This window comes from Hylaeus volcanicus, chromosome 3 (genome assembly GCF_026283585.1).
Source record: "Hylaeus volcanicus isolate JK05 chromosome 3, UHH_iyHylVolc1.0_haploid, whole genome shotgun sequence".
In the NCBI taxonomy this organism is placed as follows: Eukaryota; Metazoa; Arthropoda; class Insecta; order Hymenoptera; family Colletidae; genus Hylaeus; species Hylaeus volcanicus.
The window spans coordinates 15,562,532-15,582,463 of NC_071978.1; the positions used below are offsets into that span (position 1 = coordinate 15,562,532).

Sequence of the window (19,932 nt, forward strand, 5' to 3'; positions counted from 1 at the left end):
TTTTTGCACTTAAGGTTTGATTTTGGATAAACGTTTCAAACTATAAATCGAAACGTCGAAATCAAATACATTTTTTGTTTATTTTCTTTGTTTCACATAAAATCTATATTTTCCATTTTGTGAATACAATTCTAATTCTCTTTAATATAAATCTGCTAGGATACTTGCATTTTTATATTCTTCCTCTGTTGTCTTGATAAAGGAGACAGATATTTTTTTGGTAACATGAACAATGAAAGAGAAAAGATTTTCCATTAAGTAGCAATTTTAATAATTTCCATCATATTTTTAATCAAGCATTTTTCACTTTCTTCATTTTTTCACAAATACCTTATTTACTTATTAATTCAGCATTTACGTATATGTAATGAACCTATTTGTTTCCTTTCCTTATTTTCTGTTCTTGTTCTTCGATTTAAATTAACTTTTCGATTAATAATTTTTTATATACTACCTGTATACTTTGTGAAATCTTTCATATGTATGTAAATGAATATTTAATATCTAAATATTAGTAAGATTATTCGTAGTCAATACATTTCTATTATATGTATATACTGTATTTCTATGATTATGGTTTTGATGAGCAAGTCAATTTAAATAAATTCTCTATTGCTCTAAAAAAATTGCATGAAAAGCATTGTTAAAAATCGAGTGTTTTTAAAGAGAAGATAAAAATACATGGGTCAACTTGACCAACTCGGCAGGTTTAATATTAATAAAGTACAGTTTGCACCTGTTAGTATTATTTATTCTCCTATGTTTTATGTCGACGTTATCATTTATATCATGAGTAGTCGTTGGACAATTCTGTCGTTCGAGCATCGATTTCGAAATGGCGGTAGTAGGAAATCTTGCACGTATTGGGGCGAGCACAGTTGAATGTTATCCCTGTTACTTTCCGATGATCGAAGAAATGCAATTCGACCCGCATCGGACTGTTTGTACGGGTCGATACAGCGAGGGGATGCCTAGAGATCCGTTTATCCATTGAACAATCCTGATGTTGACCCTGATCCTGAGCAAAGGGACGAAGAGCAGGCCAGGTCCTGGAATGCCGTGCCTAGCTCCAGGCAGCCACCACACCTCCCCTTCGCTTTGCCACCCTCTCTCTTTCCGTCTCTTTCACTTTCGTTCCACGCTACCCAATTCCATCTCCCTCTCTCTATCTCTGTTCCGCATTTCTCGTTCCATTCCCCCCTCCTGTTTTCCACCAACTTCTTTTCGTCCATCCCGCTCTTTTCCTACATACGTTTCGCTCTTTCGATATCGCTTCCCTTCCTTTTCTTTCATTAACTTCTCCCCCTCGTTCTTTCTTACTCAGGACCCTTTGTATCTCTCTGCCCAGCCAGCCTCTGCCTTCCCGGTCAGAGAAACATCCACGTCATCCTATCACGATCTTCTTCCTCTCTCGTCCAGCTCCAGGGACGTTCGTCTCTCCTACACATCTCAGGGGCTCACATTTTGTTTACAAACCCGCGTTTCCAGGAGCCAATCTACCACAAATCCAAGGTATATATGTACATTTAGCCTCCAACTCTTGTGTGAAAGACAACCTCAAGAGCTTCCTCATCTCCTGATATTTAAATTTAATTATCATAGTTGATTCTGATTGATTAAAGCATTTCGGTATTGGAGTATTTTCACCTGGTTAAGTAGCTCTCTCATTTATTCGAAGTGTCATGGAAATGAATATACATATTGCGTAGTGGATTTGCTCGTGGACTTTTTTACAAGATCTTTTTAGCAGATTTTGCCTTAGGTCTTTAAGTTGAAAATAATTTTCTATAAATGTGGAAACATTATACAGAGTCCATACGTAACTGTATTGATATTGTCATTAGTGGTAGAACTATCGAGTCAATCAATTTGATCCAGGCATGACGAACTTCTTTTTAAAATTACTCAGTTAACAATACGTTTGATATCATTTTATATGACAATTATTAATATAAGACTAAAGTTAATTATGATGATAAATTGATTTGCACCTTCTCTTTCCAATTGCTCTTATCATATTTTGTACTTGATCTGAATACCGGGTGATTCACGAGAAACAGAACACCTAAATATCTCAGTTCGACTTAAAGATAGAAGAAAATGTTAGAGGAAAAAGTTGTACTGTTTAAAGGGGGCAAATATGAGGATATAAAAAAAATTTCCGAATTTTGTCATTTTCAAGGTTTTTTGAAGGTCATCGGTAATTTTTGGATTACATCCTATATTTTCAACATCATAAGATTGTAGCTGACGTCAAGACGAGTACAACGATGTGTTACACTATGACCTTCAAATGACCTTGGTCTGAACCTTGAACCTCTCTTTCTTTGAATAACGCATCGTTAAACTGATATCGATAAACTGATACATTCGGCATTCTTCAATTCTTATTGATAAACATGTTTATGTACGCTTAGAAATTACCTTCCATTAATAGTATACACGTGCTAAAATGGTTTAAGAAATTACATTTTCGTTGATCAGACAGAAATTTCTCATTTCTCAGTTCAAGGTCATTTGAAGGTCATAGTGTAACACATCGTTGTACTCGTCTTGACGTCAGCTACAATCTTATGATGTTGAAAATATAGGATGTAATCCAAAAATTACCGATGACCTTCAAAAAACCTTGAAAATGACAAAATTCGGAAATTTTTTTTATATCCTCATATTTGCCCCCCTTAAACAGTACAACTTTTTCCTCTAACATTTTCTTCTATCTTTAAGTCGAACTGAGATATTTAGGTGTTCTGTTTTTCGTGAATCACCCGGTATAACATTTTTGACAGATTTCTTTACGTTCTAATTATTAAGTTCTAAATTATTACTCATCTGCCTTCCCCGAAAATATTATTATTATCAATATATACTACAGAATATTTAATAATTATTATCAACATCTTTCGTACACATTGGTAGAACATGTATTGCATACAAATATACAATAATTAATTTGCTCAAAAATCATGTATACTCAGAGGCTGCTTGTCAACCTAACCTCACATGTGTTGTAAATGAATGTATGCATAAATGTTACGTTATTCAGCGCTAAACAAGATATTACAGTGATCATTACGAATTGACAATTAGAGCGAAATTTGCATAATGTATCCTCCAGAAATTAATATAGTGAATCGCATTATACCTCTGTGACAAAACACGTGACTATTACGTAGGTATGCCTGGCAATTGAGGATTAACAGCGTTGTTATTTGTTATGATGCGTCGTTGTTGCTCAGTAAATGTTGCTGCAAGCTAATTTTATTTTGAAGGAATAGAAATAACTTTAATCGTATTGTCGAGCTTTTTCGAAACAATTAATCGAACAATTTCTATTCAGAAGTAAAACTTTAAGTTTTTCTTGTAATGAATTATCTTCTAATGAATGAATTTTCTTCTAATGCATTTAATAATGCATAAATATTCACGGTACGAAGAAACAAACAATCAACATGTGTAAGGGTAGGAATAGGTAGGAGCAACATCATCTAAATAATTCTATTAACCCTTTAATCTATAACAACATGTGAGACTTGTGGTATAGAATTTAAGTCGAAGATGAGAAACACGAGTCAGGCACGTCGCGTCGTATGAAAGGGCGCAAAGAATTTTATACTTGCTTATGGGACGCACGATCCTAGAGTAACTCGTAGATCAAAGGGTTCAGTTAAGATATAGTGTAGTGTTGTTAATGAAAAATAAATGGGAAAGAAAATGAGCCAAAAATACTCAAAGGAAACAATGTAATGTAGTCTATTGTATAGTCTACTTGTATATAGTCTATATGTAATATAGTCTATATTATATCTTGTTTGTGAGTTTGGATAGTGAATTGTGGGTAAATTGACTGCTGTAATCTAAATCAATCATTGTCGATCTATTTACGGGTCTCTTCATTTGAATATTGAACACATTCTTACAAATTGTAAATAATATACATATATATATATATTTCATAAATGAATACAAGTAGTTCAGAAAATTAGGTATAAGGAAGTAAAAGTTTTTAGTAGTCAACGGCATTTACGATTTATACAAATACATCCCATAAGTCGAATACATTAAAAAATCAATATAATTAAGTTCTCACCAATATTAATAACAAATGATTATTACTAGTACCAAGGTACTTATTTACATGTCTCCAGAATTACTAAACTGATTAATGTGACCAATGTATTTCGATACTCCTTTAAAACGTAGGTATTCAATTATTAACAATGTTCTGCCACAACTTTTGGTGATCATTATTGAAATAAGCGAATAGTTTATTATTAGGTATATCGCAAAGTAATGTCGTTTCTTTTACATTAAATTCAAACTTTCCAATAAATTTCTATCTTTAATTCATTCTCAATATAATCGCTCTCATTGTCAGCAGCCTTTTGTCACCTAGTGTGCAAATTTTCAATGCCAGAAAAATCAATGAGCTGATAAATGATAAACAAGTATTTAAGATGGCCAAAATGACATTACTTTCCAGTCCACCTAATATTATTATTAAATGTAACCCTTTCCTGCAGTTATTCGTCCATCTCCAATTCGATAGTTATATGTATAACAAGTATAAATTTATCTCGTTAGGTCTAGTGATATATCATTTAAGAAAGGGGGAGTTGCTGTCGTTGATTAATTGTAGTATCATTTTCTTAGGACAACTATAACCAAAGGGTTTTCCAAAAGGAGGTCAGGATTCTGTTTTAAGAGAAATGGTATGGAATACATTCGATTTTTAGACAAATGAACATGAAAGTTGATGCCGTTTAAGTGTACACTTACACCGACGTTTTTAATAATCAAAATCCTAAAATCCTTTATTACTCGCGGAATTTTCTTCTCTTTAAAACGCTGATTCGTGTATTTTGTATTTGTATTTTATTTCAAATGATAGGATACATAGATTTCCTTATCTCACTACTATGTGATGCACAATTAATAATCTTATAACTAATAATTTCATACTAACCTACTCTCTCACACTCTTTCCATTTCTCTGAGGCATACTTGTATTCGCTCTATCTTACAATTGCTATTTAACATTCGTAGCACAGTTTGTCCTTTCTTTTATCTAACAACATTTCTTATTATAAAGAACAACTATGTATATTCGTTTCGTACTTGCATACTCTATCACTCTCTTTCCATTTCCCTAAGACATATAACGTACAGTAGCGGACAAAACATTAAGACGAAATGGAAAAAATAAATAATTGATTTACTGTCCGTAAAAAATATAAATACAGTGTTCTACTTTTAGTATTACCTAATTAGACATTTATTTATACACTTACAACAAAAATTTCATTATGACATTTTGCTCAGTAGCGAAGTTACAAAAAAAGGAACGAAGTTTGTATAATATTTCGTCAGTCAAAAGTTTAAGACTACACAAAAAATAATAATTTTTGGTAAAAAAATATCCACAATTTTTGTTTAAACTCAATATTTTGTCCAATATCCGTTATTTCTTCTTGGCATAGAATCTATTAATTGTTTACATTGATCTACCGTAATATTACACCAAGCTGTTTCAATTGTAGAGTAAAGTTCATTTAAATTTTTCGGTTTATAGCCTGGTACTGTCGTTTTTATGATGCTCCACAAGTTTTCGATTGGATTAATGTCTGGTGATTGCGACGGGCACGGCAGCACGGTAATATTTTCTTCTTGAAAAAACTGTTTCACAACTTGAGCCGTGTGCTTCGGATTATTATCATTTTGAAAAATAAAATCATCACTCATATTGTTGCGTGCAAAAGGCAACATTGTGTTCTTGAGTATGTCCATGTACTGAAAACGGTCCATAATTCCATTGATACGACATATCGGACCAGGACCGCTTCGAGAAAAACACGCCCACACCACAACGTTTCCACCACCATGTTTAAGAGTTTTTAAAACGCACCGTGTTTTCAAACTTTCGCCAATTCGACGTCTAACGTACCGTATCCCGTCAGAACAGACGCGATTGAATTTCGATTCATCTGAAAATAATACCTTTTGCCAATCTTCACTTGTCCAATGCTTATGAGCTTTGGCAAATGCAAGTCGTCTTTTTTGATTCCTCGAACTCAGCAGTGGTTTTTTTGGGGGGTTTTCGCCCTCTTAAGTTAAAGTCTTCTAATCTTCTCCTAACAGTTCTAACACTAATTTGTGTATCGTTTTTATAGTTTATCTCTGCACCAATATTATTTGCACTACGAAAACGATCCTTTTCGCTCAATCGATGAATCCGGCGATTCATTTTCGGGGTTGTTTCCCGTAGTCTTCTGCTTTTCGGTTGATCGCAATACATGCCTGTCTTTAAAAATGTATACCAAGCTTGCTTACAAGCCGTTTCTGACCTGTTCACTATTTCGGCTATTTCGGTGAAGGTTTTACTTTGCTTTCGCAGCCTTACGATTTGTTCCCTTTCGTTTTCAAGTAAATTCTTTGATTTACTCATAGTCTGTTCCTACCTAAATGAATTTTAAGCTATAAAAGGCACACTAAACAATGATTTTGACATTCCAGAATCAAAATGTTCAAAAACTGTACGCATACTCACGTTTTACACAAATCGTTTTAGCTTAAACTAATGTCCACTGTTTACAAGTGCTAAGCCGTAACTGGCTGTTGTGACTCCTACATTGTTTGCATTTAACAACTGACGATCTGAAGTTACAAAGGTCAAACATAGAGCTATGTTGTTCCAAAGAGGCAAACCGAATAGAAGAATAATATACGTATAAGATGTTTGTAATCCGGTTTACAAATCATCGTCTTAAACTTTTGTCCGCTACTGTATTCGCTCTATCTTACAATACCTCTTTTTCTTTTAAAGGCGGATAAGTAACACAAATCTATGCGACTGTAGTCGAAGTTGTATCTACTCTCGGTTAATGAGACTGAATTTACTTCTATGCTATCTTTGGATTTCTTTATTTTTCTTCTCTTGCTGATTCGCGTATCGACGAAAAATGAGCACCCCTGATGAACGATCCGGGACTAGGGTGCGAATAAACGAGCAAAAGAGAAACAGGTAGAAAAAGGAAGAGCCGGGAGAAAGGGAGGTGGAAAGATCGTGGAGCATTCGGTTAGAAAGGAACGAAGAATGGTGTTTCAGTTCGTTGGTAGTGGGCTGCCCTCCTCGACGTCCTCTTTGCCCGAGGCCGTGTGGTCCCCGCGGGCCTGGTTAAGTCTCAGCTTAAGGGCCCACCATTCTAACGGGGCACTTCGTTCCCGTCAGTGCCGGACCGCGTATTTTCGAACGCCTTGACCGCAAGCTCTTTGTCCACGGTGAAAAATTCCTCACCGAATGGAGTGGTTTTCCATTATCGAGTCGTAACCGGACTTTTCTGAACCTTAGAGACTCTACTAGAGACTTTCAGTGACCTGTACGAATTTTTGCCTCTGGTTCTTCGATTAATTTCCGTGTCAAAAAAGAAAAGCAATTGTGTCGAATGGTGCGTGGTAGAAAACAAAAGGTTTATTTTTAGGATTTGTTGTTTAGGATTCGTTGACCAACATTACATCTGGCTTGTTTGAAATGTTCTGTATTTCTTATGTCTTTTGTTGATTCGTCAGGTTTGCATCTTTAATTCTCTTCAGAAATTTAGAAGGAGACAGGACTGTTTCGGATTTAATTGTATTACTTTTGTAGAGTCTTTATAACGGTATCTTGAATTATATTTCTCTTTTATGCAAAATACTTGAACGCACGTGGAATGGAGGAAAATAATAATAACGATTACCAGTAAAATTTCATGCTTATCTTAGAAAAACAATACATGTTTTAACAAGCCAATTTCATACTTTTGGGTCGTCTTTAGAGATAAGTGTATAACTCAAAATCTGAAATTAGAAAACGTATACAGATATATAAAAAAATATTAGAATTAAAGAAACGCGACGTAACATTTTGACATCCTGTTTTAAATACTTTTAATTTATTTTTATTTACTTTTATTTATTTTTTTAGTTTTTATTTAATTTAATTTCTTGTAGCATTTGTAGATGCTACATTTTACCTTCTATTTCCACTTGTTACACTAACAATAAGTAATAATAATAATAGTCGTGCAGTGTTTCTATTTAAGTATTCGCAACATACAAATTTAGTTCTATTAAATTTTATTTAACTGTTTTTATTTATTTAATAAGAAGAATCAATACTATGGTACAAAGTCTGAAAAAAATATTTGTATTTTAATAATAAATGACGATTTATGGTACAGGCCTCGATGGGTTCAATCGAAGAGATTAATGTGCGACATTAAACCCCGACGTGTAACCGGCGACAATAATTATTTCCTGCATTATACATATATTCGAGTAATGGGGTCGGTGTATGTAAACCTAGACGCGAATAGTTCTGGTTTGAGAGAATAAAAGTTTCTGATTTATCTTGATGGCGTGTATGGCTTATAAGCTGTTTCATAACGACTGCAAGAAACTTTGACAATTTATTATTGGGAAAAGAAAGGAAACAGGAAAAAATATCCTATTTTAAGTTCTCGTGTATCTACAACAGATCAAACTTTTATTTTTTATCATGTTGTTTGCAAGATTGCAATTACGACAAATGGGGGCATTCGTGTTTTCTAATGACTGATTTATAAAAACAAGAAAGCGCAAAAAGAGATAAAGTCTAGGTGTTAATCGAGTATCGTTGAAATTTCATGTCCGTACGTTAATGTTAATAAAAAGAATCATTATGTTAGCACCTACTAAGTTGTTGAAATTAAATGGTCAGATTCTTAACGAAAAATAACTTTCCTGAAAATTGCAGTTACTAATTCAAAATTTGATGTAGTGCATTCAAATGTACTTCAACCATCATGATAAATGTATTTATATCTTTGATTAGACACATTTATATTTTATCGAACGTTTTTTTGAGCCACTTAATAAATGGGGCTAAGAAAATATTGATTCTGTGATTAGGTGCTAAACATTAATAAACCGTTTCGTATTTTGATTTATTTACCGACTTTCTACGCTATATTTGGAAAAGAAGGAAAGTATAATATACACGAGAAATTGTATTACATTAAACAAGTACCTGAAATGATCAGGTTCAGCGAAAAATAATTAAATGATGTTTATATTTATCCAATATTTCGTTAGTACTAATAAAAAGGAAGACATGAATTTCCTTTTTCACTCATGTAATTATTACATTAGTTAATGATATTAATTGAACTATTTATGTTCCATCTAAAATTTCAGAGGAATATTTGATTATGTGTATAGTTTGATTTCCGTCTTATTCTGCAATTATTTCTTAACAATTTCAAGAAATGTATCTGCTGAAACATTAATTTGATCATACTTCGATTGTTGAACTATTCTTTGTTTGTCGAGTATGTTTACAAATGGCTGTAACACTTTTGAAATAGCTAGAAAAATGTCTAAAGTTTACCATTTATTACTTATGTAGTTGGAAAATTGTTATAGCAATTAGGCTATAGCATACAACAAATTTTAATTCGATTGATTCATCTGTTACCGACTTATGTAAACAAAATTGAGTGGTTTTATCTTTTCAACCACAAGTTCTATATTTAAATCGTCTAAATCTCATTAATTCCTCTCCAAACAAAGATTTTAATATGAGTCTTCGGTTTAGTAACAGCACTTCTGATAGGGATTAAACAACTGTGTATATGAGGTACACAAGACAATGTAAACATCTGTCATATATATTACATTGTTCTATTAATAATAGAGTACCACCTTTACTACAGTTTATTTCTTTCTTGAAATAATCATGAACCTTTTCAACAGTTTCCAGTGGAATGTTATTCTATTTTGCTATTAAAACGTTTTCCAATTGTTTTGGAGATATTAGAGGAAGGAATTTGCTTCTTGCTTTATTATTCAAAACTGCCAGAAGTGGCTCCGTGATACTAAATTAGGTAACTGTGTTTATTATGAATGACGATGAAGTTTCTCTTGGTATTTCTCAAACCAAGACTGAGTTATTTTAACTCTGTATGCGACGTGCATTATAATCTTAACAAATGATATTGTTATTGGAAAACAATATGTGACCCAAAATAAAAACTTGACCATCCAGATCTGGTAATAATGTGATCATTATATACATGTATATGTACATATAACAAGATTAACGTATTAAAATATTAAACAATTGTTAGTATATTATTCCTTGTATACACAGTTCTTAATTGGTCAAATTAACGACAAGATCAAAATCAATCAGTTTTATATATTTAGTTTTATATATATTATAGTTTTATATACTTTTTATATATTTAAAAACTATTTAGAACAAATAATATGCATTCTTTTGTTGCATAATATTTAGTAACATATAAAAAGGGATTTAATTATAATTTTAAGGAAACGCAGATAGCAAACTGTTACTTAATAATATTACACATTGAAATATCTTGAAAATTTATTACAATTTTAATTTATTATAAATGTACATGCAACGGTATGATCTGTTTATTGCGAACAATGATTCTATCATAATTACATAACTATTTTTCTAACATTAATATTTTTGGACTTTCCTTTACCTCCTACCCTCAGCAATTAACCTCACCAATTGTGTGATCTGTACGACTGAACTAGATTGTTAAAATTGTCTATTATGCGTGTATGAGGGAACGCAACCGACGCACACGCTTTGAATTAGGCGACGGACGACCAAGAACCAACGTCTTTTTTTACTGTTTCGAGCTTTCCAGTGTAAGAAAATTTCATTCAAATTGAAATCGCTCCACGGGCTTGAGGGTAGTGTTGCTTTAATGTTTACTTTGCCTTCGTTAACGACAGAGAGTACCTTTCAACGGAATTAGGCTGGCATAATCTAATAACGATATACAATCGATACACGGGCCCCGTCGTCTAATTTAACGGTGCATCGTCGACGTTAAATATAACGTGAGTAACGTTTACGCGTGCGAGTAATAGATATAACTTAAGCTGATTGAATAATGAGGATAATTTGAACACCTCGGCGGACTGTGATTGACGCACGTTCATCGTTATTAGTGTAATACATTGCTACTTTACTCACAGTGGGTAGATAGACTGTTTGCATACCCAATTCTCCTGTAGCAACTTTTTGGAAATAAATGATATGTTTAAAAATTAATAGATTAATGGTTAGGGGAACCTTTATATTCAGAATACGATTATATCCCGTTTGTCTCTTTTGTTAAGAATTCCAGAAGCATAATCATGACTTTAGTAAATTAATCGATTACTTTCGTGGTTTGTATCATCAAAGTGCATTATGTATGTGAATAATGAACTACTAACTATTTATGTACAGAGTAGATCGTGAATTGATATTCACGATATTCGAGCTAAATTTGATAGTTAGACAAACATTATTTAAATAAATATTTATTGGCATTACGTGAAACATTTATTGGTGCAAGAAAAAATTTTCAAAAGTATCTCTCTTCCATGATAAACCAGAATCATGCTGTGATTTTTAGATTGCATCGTATATTTCTGTTTCTTATATTATTTAGTATTTAAAAAAGGTTTGATGTAAATAAATAGAGTGTAGCATTTACAACAGGGCACCTGAATAATTTGTTTACTTTTAGCTCATACGTATTAGGTTGATGCATAATTATCCGGCTTTTTTAACACTAAACCTACCAATATTTCATTTGTAGCTATTTCTATCATGATCGATCAAATGACTGATCTTAAAGACACTTTTTCAATTGGATGCTAAAATATTTCACCTGATAAAAATTCAATAATAGACGAAACAATTGTATGTAATTTATATAGTGATAGTGATAGTGATAGTTAACATGTTTATTTACTCTTACAGATTCCCGAACGACGTCTTCGTCTGTAAAGTCTCGATAGACAACAATTTTTCGTTTCCATTTAATTTTGGAACTCAAAGGTCATTTCAAGGTCACGTAATGTACATATCTGAACGTATTTTTACATCAGTTACGCGATGCGATAACAAAAATTATACATTTATACGCAAAAAAACATCGACAACCTTGTAAACTCCAAAAAAAATTACCCTAGAAAAAAGAAATCTTTTGCAATAGAATGTTTTTTTTCAAACTATTCAAATAGCATACAAAATATTTTTTGTACTCCCACAATTACAGGAGATATTTAGGTGGCCTTACTTAGGTGGACCACTCTGTATATAAAAGTTTGGAAACGATCACTTGACTGGGTTTAGTGTTAAATACAATATTTGTCCAAAAAATGAATATGAAAATATCATCAGAACATATTAGAATAATTATTATAAAGCATATTTGCTATCTACTTCAAAAACTGCTTCCCATTTGCTTAGTAAATTGTTGATTCTACTGGAAAATAATTGCTGCTTCTTCGAGAGTTTCCACACTATTGACATCGGCCATAATGTTTACTCTTTCGTCAGTTTCCACAGCCATCAGGCTTGGTCATTCAAATCTGATGGTCGACCTCTTTCTGGCCTGTATTTCAAGCTTTTATCATTAGATTTGATGCGAGCACTTCCGACATTAACTTTCATTAAATGTTCATCTAACAAAGAGATTGCTCAGTTTACAAAATGATTGGTGTACGGTCCATCTTGATGGTGTTGATGAACTCCTCAATAAATTTTATCAGAAAGTAAAATAAAAATAAACGCTATCTTCAAATGACAGAACGATACGAAAATACAATACCGGATAATTATGCATTAACCTAATATATTAATCAGGTGGAACTACTGTCGTTGAACAACCGTAGTTTTATTTTCTAAGACCAATAATAACTAAAGTGTTTTCCAAATGGAAGTAAAACATTTACAACAAAGGAAGTTGTAATGTCCTAACGATCTGAACGAGAACGCAGCGATTAATAGCGACATTTCCCCTTGGAACGGGCGCAGTTGTTGCACGGTCGTCGTTTCTGCACGATTTGGAAGTGAGTTGGGGATCATAGGGTGGCCTAGACAAAAACTCTGGAAATGTCCTCTCGATCAGGGTAAAAAGGGTCCCGGGGGCATTTCTATTAGACGTACAAAGCGAAAACTCGAGTGCCGTGGAAGATGGCGGTCGTTTCCGTGCACGTGGAACACCATCCTCTGCCGTTTGATTTATTCCCTTCAGTGGTCCTCTTTTTAGGAAATTGATCGAGCGGGAGGATTCGATTGAAAATCTGTTTCGCATTCGACGGCACCAGGGAAATGCAAGCGAATGATTTATCGCAAAATATGAGGCTCGATCCGGTGAATATTTAAAACGCAAACACGTTTCTCGCGGAACGAAAAATTGACGGCTTGGGATGCACACTATTCGCTTGAACGGGAAGTTGTTGCGTTTCTTTCTTATTCATTAGGTTGATATACAGGGTGTCCCAGGCTAAGTGATACGGAGCTTTAATTCCAAAACTATCGGCCGAATGCAAAATTTCAAATATGGAAATTGCATGGTGTTCTATCGAAACCTCTCCTACACGGAGAAGTCCCGTTTTTCAAAATAAGGAAAGAAAATATAATAACGACTGATTGAGCCGAGGTATGTTAAATGTTTATTGGCTCGATGGGGACAAAGCCGTGCTGCATAAAAAATCCCAGAATGATACAAATATTTCACAAGAAATGTTAAAATATGGAGGATGTGAACGATTTATAATTTTTACATCTTAACGCTTCGAGTGATCTCGAACAAGTGTCGTTAGAATTGAAATTCGTCCGGAAGGCAAGGATTTCCCCACTCTTGTCGATAGAAGCTTCTAAAATCTTCTAGAAGCTCGATTCTAATGTTCAATTTCAATATGGCCATTGCCATGAATGGTAATTTGCGAAGAGATCGTTGCCCCTGTTTTCGCGTTGCTAAGCGTCACTCCTCGATCGCGAGTCGGTTTGGAGTCGCCTGTGAATTCATCGCCCGCTCGATCCGCTCAGCTGTCTTGAGCTGTCGGAGAATCTGTCGCCAGCAAACAGCGACGGATCAGCTGCTTCGAAAAATCGATATATTGATTGCACGCAGTTTTGAATGCATATGATATATGTATATGTGAGCACGGCCTGCCGTGGAGTTCTAGACTCCTGATTCCGATCACCGAAGTGTGAATCTTTTGGCTCCATTAATGGAGCAACCTTGGGCGACGAAACTGATCTCAGCTCACCCAGGTTTATGATGTGTAGGCCGTGTATAATGTTTGATAGGCGTGTTAGCTACGAGGAGTGTAATGTCTCCTCGAAATATTCTGGTATGTTTGGGGATCGAGCGAACGATGATGAATTCGTATCTTACTTAGTCGCGACGAATAATGACGTTCGCGGCTGAACGCATGGTAAAAGGGAGCTCATGTTTCAGCGAGAAGGAATCTTTGTTAACTTTGTTATTTAACGAGATATGATGGTCAAGTTTCCTTTTTCAAATGGAAGTAGAGGAAAGGACCCCATTATCGCATAGATTCTTAATACCGCACACTGAACATTTATCAAAACTATAATACCTATAGGTCCAAACCATAAAGTAACGGTATCTTAAAGTATATTTTCATCTAGAAAGTAAACAACAACGCCTACATCCAATACCAGATGGCCTTTAGCCTGAATAGTAAATTTTCGCAGTTTTCAAGTTTTGTTGCACGTGCTACCGAAAATCGTTTTTGCTTAGAAGTAAGTATGAACTCTCGATTTTGCCAAATTACCTGTAGTGCAAAAAGTCTAGACTATTGTTTGTACAGATAGAATTTTTATGTTTTTGTGTTAAAAGTTGACATATATTTTCATAACCTACAAGTACAAAGTTCCCCAATATCGCATACCAATCGTAACCTAATTTCGCACTGTGCCATATTGGGGCAACACCTTTAACTAATTCGGGTAACTTTTTTTTACCTTATAGAAGACGAAATGGTTGCTCCAGGAAAGCGTAAAACATGGAATAAAGAATCCATGTTTTTGTTTAGTAGGATAATATATAAGAAAAATGTTACGTGACCTAATATCGACTACCTATGCAGTCCCCAATACCGTATAGGTGATATTAGGCATCCGTTCTTCTACTTACCAGAAAGAACAAGAAGATCTAACGTAAGAATTTGTCTACTTTTATGTAAAAATATTATTTTTTTGAGTAAACACGTTATCAATAAACATATTTTTGTGTAATTTTATGTAACCGTAAAATATCTAACTCAATTTTCCAGTAAATTACAGAGTGTTATATAAAAGTGTACGATATTGGGGTCCCTTCCTCTATATATATTTTTTTTTAACCATGCGATAATACATTTCAAGACGAATTCATTACGCTGTAATGTGTTTACCCGATTTTTATTAGTTTTCAAGCTATAACGCTTCAAAGTTTGCTAATTTTTGAGGAAAATTCTCGGTTCGGCCGCGGAGGGTCCCATTGATGTATTAAGCACCATGCGGTTCTTGAAATCGATACGGAGGAAAATGGGAAGAATCCCAATATTCTGGGCCTAGAATCCCAAATGAGACCCTCCGTATCGATAAAGAATTTTTATTCATGAAGACAAATCTTATTTTACTATACAATCATAATTTAAATAAAAATATGAAAATAGAAAAGGAGATATTTGTTTTAATCAGTTACTTGCATTCAAAAGTAAGCATGTCAGTAGACACCTTTTGATCGAAATACCCATATACACATAAAAACGCGGTACACATAGGGCTAAAATTCGCCTCGTTAAGACGATTCCACGCTGTTAAACGCACATAAGCAAGGGGGTCTCTTGGTTACGTCTGACGAGGCAAGAGCTGGCTAAAAAAATCTAGCGTCGCGTCATCTGAAAATACGATGAAACTCCATGTGCGTCCGAGCGATCTCATTAAAAACTAGAGGGAAAGGTCGAATACAGCGTCGCAACGCAATTGATATACGTTATGATGACCGGCACGACTGGCTGCTTTTCGACGAACTCCTCGAGTGGAAAGCCAAGAGAAAAAACGAGTACCGAGTCTCTTCTTCTTCGAGTTGCGCCAACGATAAACCACGTAGATAAACCATGGCGAGAGACATAAAGAGAAAACGCGTCCAGATAGACGGAGTACGAACGTCATCGCTCGTACTACGCGGACTGACCGGCGTGCCAGTATGTGTTTGCACTAACAATCAGTCGTCTGTTGACTCAAGTGGACTGTTAGCGAGACATCGCTAACACAGCAACGCGGCAACCACACTGATGCCGACCATTCTCCCCTTCCTGATCACGTAGCGATCTTCGTGGCCGTTGGCGAAGATTGCGATGACCGGAATGTAATAACAATCGGTGTTCCCGAGTTACGTAGTCGGGTTCTGGACGCCTCGAATTAGAGAACTCCGAGGAATCCCGGGCCGATCTGGCCTACTGCGTGTACAGGTTACAGTGGGTTGTAAAAGCACTTATACTACACCTAACTTTTTGGAAATACCTTTCTACAAACAGATAATACGCAAACAAAAATGATCTCAAATTACAGTCTGCTGTGTGTGAACAGAGATTACGTGCAAACAGAATTTTGAGTACAGGAATACAAAAATTTGGGAGTCCAAAAAGTATTCGTATACTTAGATTTAGAGTTACAATAGAAAGTTAATCATTATCTGAGACGTTAATATGTATCTCTTTAGCTGTTATAACGAATTCTAGAAGTTAGTTGTTCTTGAGGCCTTATATATATATAAGTCTATTATATCTTCTTTGGGAATGGATTTTGGAATTAAACTAAGATTGGTTTCTTTGAATACAAAGTTTGAAATCTGTTTTTAATTTATTCTATTATACTAACTATTTACACTATGTACAACCTTTTACCTGAATGAATACAAAAATTACACAACAATAATATAATGTTTAACAAAACCCAAGCAAACGAAGCAAAATCAATCAAGTACACTAATTTTGTTCAGATTACATTATTTTGATGACCTTCATCTTTATTAAGTATTACACGTTGTATACCTCAGTTTCTTAAAAATTATACCGAACCCTTAACGTTTGGTGACTGGAATTATTACAAACTTTCGTCTTAAAAAGAGTTACGAAATAAAAGAAGGAAAGTTAATATCCGGGCATTTCTTTAAAATTACAGACTAAAAATGGATTCTGATTTCCATTAACCAATAGCACCATTCAAAGCACATTTCACCAATTCCTGCGATCCTTCGAATGACTAACTAGCTATAAATGACACACTTGCAGGTTTCGTTACTACACCTACAAAATACACAATGTTACGAAAATACAAATTTAATTCTTTTGATTATTCCGTAGCCGCTCGTTTCGCTGTCACGCGAGCCTGTGCGTATTTTCGCCCCTTTATCCGGTCTTTCCATCTCATTGACACTATTCGTTACGTTTCTTCGTTCCCGGTTCATACTTTATTCATGCCGCGTAAAATCCGTAATTGATCCGGAAAGTAGGTAGCGCGACGGCTCTGTTGCGCCTAATTAATATCCTGAATTTCCATATCTCGTCCGAGGGGTGACGACGGGTCGTAAAGCTCGCCTCTCCATATAAACTTCGAATCTCTTCGCGAAAACACCGACGACATTAATTAAGCGTACCTTCAATTCGGCCCGAGCATCCCAGCAATCTACTTTTTCATCGTAGCGATGAACTTTCCGCTGCGAGCGGTTTTCGCCACGGACGTGCAGCTATTCCAAGCTGATCCTACGTCTCCGCCAGCGGCACGAGTCGTGGCGTGGGTGGTTCGTTCTATCTCTTTTGGACGTGCTCGTTGATAGCCATTTTGTTCAAATTAAAATATGTTGCAGACCGTGTGAAGATTAGAAAGGTTTCACTTTTTCGATAACGGAAACGGAGGCTAAAAGTTCCAGTATTCAGTTTTTTTTTCCAATCCTCATAGAGAATTATAAGCAATTAAGTTAGCGTGTTACAATGGCATGGTTTGTAAGTTTCACTCACATTCTAGAATTTACTATTTAGTGTGATTACAATATGCGAGTCTGTAGTTAGTTAATTAAATCTATTGCAAAGTTCTAGAGGTAGTATCTTTGAGCAGTAGTGTCTCTGAGTTGGGTGACAAGAGGATTCGGATGACTAGTGAGGCGTGAATTATAGCGGTTGCAGTATTAAGTTGTTCCGATGGTTTTATCTTGAAAATTAGAAGAAATAACGACATCGTTCAGGCTTAGTGTAACTCGTGAATTGATCATGTCATTATAACGGTAATTTTCTCACTTTCTAGTGTTCGAATAAATGGTTGCATTGTTATGGCCACTTATGACAAGCGACTTACTCGAGCAGTATGGAAGTGAATATTTTCTAATCTATACTTTTTGGTCTATTTTAATTATTTAGCGTTTACATTATCTGTGTGAATCTAGTGACATATAAGAACATGATGTAACAACATTTATAAATCTATTTTAATGTATAACTTAAAAATTCTCTTAGTTTGTTATATATACAGTCAGCGTAATAAGTAGACTGCGGATCTTTATGCAAAATAAAATCTTCGCGAACGTCCCTACAAAAATTTAACCTATATAGGAATTTATTTTATTCTGCAAATATTATAACATGAACTTTACTTTCAATCTTTTTTATATTCTTGCATATTGTTTGCATTTTGTAGATTCTTACACATTCAAATTTCCTATAAATGCATAAAGATCTGCAGTCTAGTAATAAGTATTCGTAGAGGATCAAGTATGATAGCTGATCTCTGACTTGATGGTGCCTTTAGTAGAGGATGGAATATTTCAGGTGAAAATGTTGTTATTTGTATTTTATTATGGGAACGGTCAGGATTAAAATCTTCAACGATGTCAGTTGGAGTCGGTTAGTGATGTTAAATATGTTACAGGTTCCTGGCCGAGAGGAACCAGTTATTTTAAATTGGTTGCTGTACGAATACTTTGTGGTGGCACCCCCGTTCCTCACCGCCAGAGGGAAACCGCGCGGACCGCGTGTTTCTCACAAGTACACGGTCCGCCTAACATTGCTATATAAGCCCTTTCCGACCGAAATCCAAATATCCCGGCGTCTAAGGCACGGGTCTGCTAGCAAGCCTTACTGATGAGTCCACTAGCAGGCCCAGGACGAAACGCTCCCTTCCTTTTCTCCCCTCTCTCGCTCTCCCTTCACAGGCACGACACTACCACAACTTCTTACACTGACTGTATGTGTTGATTAAGGCTAGTTGTTATCGAAACAATCTCGGCCAGGAACCTGTAACATATTTAACATCACTAACCGACTCCAACTGACATCGTTGAAGATTTTAATCCTGACCGTTCCCATAATAAAATACAAATAACAACATTTTCACCTGAAATAATCCATTCTCTACTAAAGGCACCATCAAGTCAGAGATCAGCTATCATACTTGATTTTCTGGAGAAAAATGCATTATGCCTTGTTCTAATACTTCTAATTGCCTGTCAATTGCTGCGACAAAATCACGTCTGCCTAGCTAGCCCCCCCACTTAAATAAAATTTAAGGAAAAAATTGCATAATAAGGCGCTATTTATGCGCTCTTCAAATCCGTAAGAAAAAAATTTTGCGCTCGCTCCGTTTAATGCAAAAAAATTTATTTAAATGGGGGGGGGGGGCTGAGTAAGCTGGCAACATATTAATGATAAGCAATATTGACAGAAAAACATGCAGGATTTATGCGCTAATTATGCGCTATCGTATAAGAGCAACTTCGATTTTTGCTCTCCATCCCTTAAGGGACTGCCTTCTTGGTCCAAATGCAAGTTTGGTCTCGTAACTTGCTAATATTACTAAAATTTCATTATTCAACTGTACACAATTAATACTATTATATTATAGCTATTATATTGAAGTAACTCCAATTTTTGCGCTCCATCCCTTAAGGGACTTCCCCCTTGGTGCAAATCGCGTATTAATCGTGTACAGTTGAATAATGCATTTGCACCAAGAGGAAAGTCCCTTAAGGGATGGAGCGCAAAAATCGAAGTTGCTCTTATACGATAGCGCATAATTAGCGCATAAAT

The 19,932-nt window shown here is 35.0% G+C and overlaps 2 protein-coding genes across 2 annotated transcripts in view; one reads left to right on the forward strand and one right to left on the reverse strand.

The window, feature by feature from the left end:
* The window catches only part of LOC128873879 (uncharacterized), a 460,110-nt gene that overhangs the window by 190,076 nt on the left and 250,102 nt on the right, over window positions 1–19,932 (forward strand). The window lies entirely within an intron of this gene.
* LOC128873575 (transposable element Tcb2 transposase) lies at window positions 5,440–6,566 on the reverse strand. The gene is given in 3 exon segments (XM_054117225.1): window positions 5,440–6,093; window positions 6,095–6,458; window positions 6,548–6,566. Coding segments are annotated over 2 exon segments (1,005 nt in total). The 5' UTR covers window positions 6,446–6,458; window positions 6,548–6,566.